This window comes from Pelecanus crispus, chromosome 8, assembly GCF_030463565.1.
Source record: "Pelecanus crispus isolate bPelCri1 chromosome 8, bPelCri1.pri, whole genome shotgun sequence".
In the NCBI taxonomy this organism is placed as follows: domain Eukaryota; kingdom Metazoa; phylum Chordata; class Aves; order Pelecaniformes; family Pelecanidae; genus Pelecanus; species Pelecanus crispus.
Genome location: NC_134650.1, coordinates 29,979,852 through 29,986,771, shown reverse-complemented (window position 1 = coordinate 29,986,771; position 6,920 = coordinate 29,979,852). Strand labels below are relative to the sequence as shown.

The 6,920-nt window shown below is 62.7% G+C and overlaps 1 protein-coding gene across 1 annotated transcript; it reads right to left on the bottom strand.

Annotated features, from left to right (window-relative positions):
• Positions 1-3,133: 3,133 nt before the first annotated feature.
• IRX3 (iroquois homeobox 3) lies at positions 3,134-6,439 on the bottom strand. Its single transcript, XM_075715562.1, has 4 exons — positions 6,218-6,439; positions 4,547-5,675; positions 3,903-3,969; positions 3,134-3,188 (listed from the first exon to the last, which is right to left on the bottom strand). The coding sequence occupies exons 1-4, from the start codon at positions 6,437-6,439 to the stop codon at positions 3,134-3,136; spliced, it is 1,473 nt and encodes a 490-aa protein (XP_075571677.1).
• Positions 6,440-6,920: the final 481 nt, after the last annotated feature.

Below are 6,920 nucleotides of genomic sequence, written 5' to 3'. Positions count from 1 at the left end.
ATGATTACATCAATCAGTGTCAGGTCTGGGAGCTGTGATTTATGAATATGCATAATGAGCTCTCACCTTTGAGAAGGACTAGCTAGGGAGATAATTGATTAGACAGGAAAAGAGCAGCCAACAGAGAGGGAGAGGGAGAGGGAGGCCTCTCTGCGCCATCTCAGGCGGGCCTGGCTGGGGCTCCAGTGAGGCTGTCAAGCTGCAAGAGTGATTTCTAAAAAGAAAAAAAAATACGACTAGGATTTTTAATGTTTTGTTGAAACACGCATAACAAAATGTTTCCTCACAAAATTAATGGGAATTTTCTCCACATTAGGGAAGCCAGGCAGGCACAAAGGCTGCTTTCCCCCCGCAGGGAAACCAAGTTCTCACTTCCAGAAGCCAAAGGGGCGGCTTTCCCATGGCTGCCACGCAGCCGCTGCTGCTGCAGGAGCATCCCCGCCGGTCAGGGCAAAGGGAGAGGGCTCTGCTGCGAAGGCAAAGGAGCCTTTAATGGAGGTGGAAAGCTGGGGATGCAATTGTTTTCCCATCGTGGTCTCATTATTTTCTTCCATCCCCTTTAAGCATCTGTCTGGCCACTGTGTGAAAGTTTCTATGGAAAACCCACCAGGATGTCCAGAGGAAGGGGATGTGGAAATTTGCCTCTAGCTTTCTCTCCCCCCCACACCCCATTTTACATGCCATTAATCTTTTTTTTTTTTTTTTTTTTTTTCCCCTCAGCAAGAATTGGCTAAGGAAAAAGCAGGGATACAAAGTGCAGAGAGACTGGGTAAAATTTACATGAGAAACAATCCGTTTTCTAACCACCCACCCACAGAGTTTCCCTTCGTTTCAGGAGCCTGTCGGAGCAAAAGAGGGGGAACAGTTCCTGGCAGAAAGACAGAGCTCCAAGGGCTGCGAGGAGGCGAACGCCGTTTCCAGGGCGAGCTGTGGCCAGAGAGGACTTATGTGCGAAGGAAGGGGACGTGGCGGGGAGAAAGCGGAGATCGCAACGCTGCCACAAACTCCGCGGGTCCCTTCCCCGGGCTCCCTGGAAGGCCAGGGCCGGCTCCGCTGCAGCCATCACTACCAGCAGCCCGGGGAGGCTGCAGGCACGCACCAGGCGAGGGGTCTCCCTACCATAACGCCTGCCAAGAAGAGTATTAATCATGAAAAATTAAAACACGTATATAAAATGTGCGTATACACACATATATATAGTGTAAACATATATATCTCTCTTACCACTTACAAATGCCTAGGATTTAAAATGCAGTTTATCGGCCTAGTGCAACCCAGTCCTATAAATAATACATTCCTATCACTATGACCTCAAAATGTCAATACCGCACAGCCCTGCACATTTGCATACCTTGTACTGTCTAAACTTGAAGCATGTCAGCTATGTGCTTCTGTTTGTACTTTAACTTCATTTTAACTCTGGCTTCCTAGCTCCAAGCACCCTCCCCCCCGCTCCGTAGGGTCTGTCACCAAAACGAGAAAAGCACCAGCTATTTAATCACCACCTCCGTAATTATGCCATTTCCAGGACTGTAAGGGAAGGAAGGGCGGGGGGCAAACACACCCCCCCCCAACAGAGATGTTAAGGAAGAGCCTGGGAACAAAAGCAGGAGTCTGTGGGCGCTACCTGCCCAAGCCGCCCGCTCCAGCCGGGGGGGCGATTGCTGATGGTAAAGCGGGAAGAGAGGAGGGGGAGGGAGGGGGAGCAGCCCCCGCCCCCCCCAACAACAACCACCTTGGCATGGTTTGCATCTGACTGCGAGGCGGGAGGGGGCCGGGGCCGGGGCCGGCAGCCAGAGCCGCTCGGAGCAGCCGCACCTCTCCCGGACCGGGCCAATTTTCAGCACTTTGCCGAGGAAATGAAGCTACAAGTTCTCGAGGCCGCGACCCGGCTTCGGGGGAAGCTGCAGCTGCGGGGCGAGGAGCAGCCGGCGGGGCCCGGGGCCGGTGCGCGGCGGGGCCCCCGGGGGCGGCGGGACGGGCAGCCCGCCCGGCGCGGCGCGGCGCGGAGCGGAGCGGAGCTCCCTGCGGGGCGTGCGCCGCCGCGCCTCGCTTCGCGGTGCCGCCGTTTCGGTCGGTAACTCCCGCCCGGATGCAAAGCCCCCCCCCCCGATGCCCCCGGCCGGGGGGAGCCCCCCCCCCCCCCCCCCAAACTGACCCCTGGGGCGTGCACGGCAGCGGGGGGGAGGCGGGAATAACGCAGCTCGGTTCCCGACCCGCCGCGACACTGAGGACCCCCGGAGTTTCTTTTCAATCAACCCCTCCCGCGCTCCGCGCTGCCACTGCGCTCGGCGGGAGCGGGGGGTGGGGGGGGGCACTAGCCGGCCCCCGGTAACAGGGTCCTCGGGGGGCGGTGGAGCACCGCCGGGCCGCCGCCGGATGCCCGCGGGCTCCCGCCCCGGCGCCGTCCCCCCGCTTCCCTGGGGCAGGGCGCTGCCCCCGGATCCGCACACCGGCTCGCACCCCCGGCCCGGCCCGCGGCGCGGCCGCCCCGCCACCACCGGCCGCCGGGCAGCGGGACGGGGCGGCGGCGCCGGCAGGGGGCGCTGCGGCTCCAGCGTTCGGCCCCGCCGCCGCCGCCGCCAGGGCCGCGCGCCCCGGCCCCGCCGCTGCACGGCCCGGCCCGGCCCGGCCCGGCCGCTGCTGCCCGGCGGCGCCCGGCCGCGGCAACACCCGCTCCGCCTCCGGGCGGCCCCGCCACCGCCGCCCGCGCCCCGCCCGAGGATGCGCCGCGGCCTCGGCTGCCGCGGCAAAACCAGTCACCGGCGGGGGAGGGGGGAGAAAAATAACTCCAGAGGTGGGAAAAGAGAGTGTAGTCAAAGTGGCAACAGTTTATTTATTAGCCAAAAATATATACTTTCTTGTACAATTTGGTTCACACGTATGTACATTTTTACTGTATGTACAAAAGCAAACAACAACCAAAAAAAGAAAAAAAAAAAAATCGAAACACCTAAATTCTCACTGGACTTCCAAAGAACCTCACAAACTCAGCTAATCCAGATGATAGTACAGAAGCGGGTAATTTTTTTTTTTTTGTTCCTTTTTAGTTTTAATATACGGACATGCTTACAAGTTGTAACTATACAGAGATTTTTTTTTTATAATCATTACAACAACAATAAAAAATTAACTATGATGATGACAACGCCGATAGAACCATAGCGGCATCAAGTTGGTTCTGGGGCCTGGAAAAAAATGACACAGAAAAAAAAATATATATTTAACAGGATTTCTAGTCAGATTGGGCTGGCACAATATTTTTAACTGTAGGTAGCACTGGTTTTGTTGTTGTTGTTGTTATTTTTTTTTAAATAGATTTCTAATTATAAAAAGTTTTCAGAGTGACTTATAGGAAATTTATTTAGCTACGAAAATACCACGGGCCCGATCCCCGCGGTTTCAGTCAATCAAAAGAGTAATTGACTTCAGTGACTGCTACGCCAAACTCAGGACAGCAAGGCTCAGCCTCTTAAGTTTTCTTACTAGCTTTTTTTTTTTTTTTTTTTTTAAATTTTAATTTATCATTTTCCCACTGCCGCCGTATTTCTGCCTCAGGCTAGGCGACACCGGCGGGTTGCCATCGCCGCCCCGGGCAGGCCGGCGGTGCTGGGGCGCGGGCTGGCCCCGGTGCGCTCCCGCCCGCCCCGGCCGGAGGCGACCCGAGCCCGAGCGGCCCCGCCGCCACCCAGCGCAGCCCGGCCTGCCCGCGGGAATCGCTCGCCAAGTCCAGAAGAAAGAACAGAAGAAAAAAAAAAAAAAAAATCGGAATAACCCACCACGCACGCAGAGGAAGAACAAGAAACCGCCCTGGAAAAGGAACTAAAGAAGCGGAGAAAATAAGCTAACCATTTACGACTCCCTCTATATATCCTTAGGAGACTGAGGAAGCAATCTCTTACCGCCTCTGCACTGGCTGGAAAGCTGTCTTTATTAACTTTTTCTCTACTTCCAAGGCACTAGATCGATCTAAAAAGAGAAGGAAAAAAAAAAAAAAAAAAAGCGTTCCTTTATAGCCCCCGTTTTATTCCCCCCCCCCGCCCCATCCCTGAATTAATCCTCTAGACTTCAGATCTCTTCTTAGCAAGTTGCAAAGACGACAAAATGACCGCTTTGCTGCAGGAGTGACCGTCAAAAGGAAAATAAACCAACCCCGGAGCAAGCCTCACGGCCGGGTCCTTCCCACAAAGACGATTTGAGCAGCAGCAGCAACAACAACAGCAACAAAAATTATCTCCGCCGGAGGAAGGTAATTCTCGGGGTTTTTAGACTAACCTGGCGAGGGGGCCCACCCCGCCGCCGCCGCCGCCGCCGCCCCGGGGGCCCCGCGGCCGCCCGCCCGCCGCCACCTGCGCCCCGACGGCTGCGCCGCGCCGGGGGCTGCGTGAGAAAACCGCGGGGCCGGCGCCCCCCGCTCTCGGCCCCGCGCACGAGGTCCCGCGGGGCCTCCGCGCCGCGCCGCGCAGCGCCGCGCAGCACGGCCGAGCCCCCCGCGGCGGCTGCCGGCCCGGCCCGTCCCGTCCCCGCCGCGTCCCTCAGCGGTCACCTGCTCCGGCGGGCTCCGCGCTCTGCGCCTGGTCCGCGGGCCGCGGGAAGGCGGCGGCGGCGGCGGGGGGGGCGGCGGGGGCGGCCCCCAGCCCCAGCAGGTGGGGAGTGTTCAGTAAGGCCAGCGGGTGCGGGGGCGGGGGGGGGTGGTGGTGGTGGGCCGGGAAGGCGCGGTTGGTCCAGTTGGGGAACTTGCCCAGGGGGCAGGAGGAGACGAGTCTGTGGGGCGGCGGGGGCGGCAGCGACAGCGGCTGGGGGGCGGCCGCCGGCGGGGAGCCGCCGCCGGGAGACTTGCGGGGGTTGTCCGGGCTGGTGGCCGTCTCGGCCAGCGACCAGATCTTGGGCTTCGGCAGGGTGCCGGCCAAAGCGCCGTCCGTCGGGGAGGAGGCGGCAGAGGAGGAGGCGGAGGAGGGGGGCGAGAGGTGGTGGGGCGGCGGCTGGAGGGGCGGCTTGAGGGGCTCCAGGCCGGCGGGGGAGGCGGCGGCGGCGGCGGCGGGGAGCTCGCACTTGCGGTGGTGGTGGTGGTGGTGGTGGAGGTGGTGGTGGTGGTGGCGGAGGTGGTGCGGCTCCCCCTCGGCGGCCTTGAGGTAGCGCTCCTCGGAGCCGGGCAGGTCCTCGAAGCCCTCGGAGCCCTCCGAGTCCGTCTTGGAGTCGGAGTGCAGGAGGTCGGCGTCCTGCAGCTCGTCCTCCAGCTCGTCCTTGTTGCTCTCGATGTTCTCGGTGTCGATGTTCTCCAGGTCGATCTCCTCCTCGTCCTCCCTCTTGTCCTCTTCCCCCTCGTGGTCGCTGCCGTAGGAGTTGCCCTCCTCGTCCGTCCTGCTGCGGGGGGCCCAGGTCATTTTATTCTCCTTTTTGAGCCGCCGCCGCGCGTTGGCGAACCAGGTGGAGACCTGGGTGAGGGTCATTTTGGTGATGATGGCCAGCATGATCTTCTCCCCTTTGGTGGGGTAGGGGTTTTTCCGGTGCTCGTTGAGCCAGGCCTTGAGGGTGCTGGTGCTCTCCCGGGTGGCGTTCTTGGGCCGCGACGGGTCCCCGAACTGGTACTGCCCGTAGGGGTAGAAGGCGGGGTGGTGGTGGGGGAAGGCGGCGTGCTGCACCCCCGGGCTCTCCTTCAGCTCGTACTGGGCGCCCTGCAGCGAGAGGGAAGGGGCGGCCCGGCTGAGACGGCGCGCCGGGCCCGGCCCGGGGCCCCTCCATCCCGCCGCCCCGCCGCTGTTACCGGGAGAAGAGCGCGCTCGGCACCGGCGCGGCGGCCGGCCCGAGCTGCCTCCCCGCGCCGCCGCCGCCGCGCTCCCCGGCCCCGGCAGCCCGGGCCCCGCCGGCCGCGCCCGGGCCGAGGCGGGCCGCCGGTGCCCGCGGGGCTGCCCGGGAGGCAGGAGCGGCTCCCCAGGTGCGTGTGCGCGGCGGGGCCGCCGGCAGCCGGGGCCGGCCGCCGCAGCCGTCAAAGCCTGCGGGCGGAGGGGGCGAAGCCGCGGGGTCGCCGCTCCAGCCCTGCCCCTCTCCGGCGGCTCTCCCGGCGCAGGGCAGCGGTGACGCCCCGTCCCCCCTGACAGCCCTCCCGGCGTCTCCCCCGGCGGGCCCCCGGTCTCCCCCAGCGCGAACGGCGCCCGGACCGGCCGCGGCCCGAGCGTCCCGGGGAGCGAGCGGCGAGCCCCGGGGGGGGGCCTCTTACCAGCTGGGGGAAGATGGGCAGCTCGGCGGCGTAGGGCAGGAAGGCTCCGTAGCCCTGGGCGGCGGCGGCGGCGGCGTAGGGCGCGCCGTACATGGAGGAGAGCACGTTGGAGAGGGTTCCGGACGGGGCCAGCTCGGCGCCGCCGCGGGAGCCGCCGCTCCCCGGGCGCTCCGCCGGGTAAATCGGCCTGATGTACTGGTAGCCCAGCTGGGGGAAAGACATGGTGGGGGAGCGGGGGCAGGGGAGGGGGGGAGGAGGAGGAGGAGGCGGGGGAGAAGAGAGGAAGAAGGGAGAGAAAGGGGAGAAAGTAGCAGGGCCGGGAGCGGAGGAGGGAGCCGGGTCGCTCGTCCTCGCCGGCCGCCCGCACTTTCAGCGCCTCCCGCAAACTCCGGCGGACATTTGGGGGGGGGTGGGGGGGGGGGAGCCGGGGGTGCGCGGAGGCCGCGGGCTCCCTCCTGTCCTCCGCCGCCGCGGTAAACGATCCGATCGCTTCTTTCTTCTCTCACTTTTCCTATTGATCTGAGTGGACCCAGGTCAGGTCCTAACAGATTGCCTGAGATTATTGGGACTCCGGGCTCTGATTGACATTTCTAGTCTCTCACAAGCCCCTCCTATTTCTTTTAAGTCTCTCTCTCTCCCTCTGCCTCCCTCTCTCTCTCATGCCCAGAGCTCGCTCTCGCCGGGTTTGTCACTAGCTGCTTTT

Bases quoted from the DNA above. Each gene is read 5' to 3' on its own strand.
- IRX3 (XM_075715562.1), bottom strand. From the start codon at position 6,439: ATGTCTTTCCCCCAGCTGGGCTACCAGTACATCAGGCCGATTTACCCG. The intron at 3,970-4,546 runs GTGACCGCTGAG...TTCTCTTTTTAG, and splicing joins CGCGGAGCCCGCCGGAGCAG to ATCGATCTAGTGCCTTGGAA. The intron at 3,189-3,902 runs GTAAGAGATTGC...ATTTTTTTCCAG, and splicing joins TTCCAGCCAGTGCAGAGGCG to GCCCCAGAACCAACTTGATG.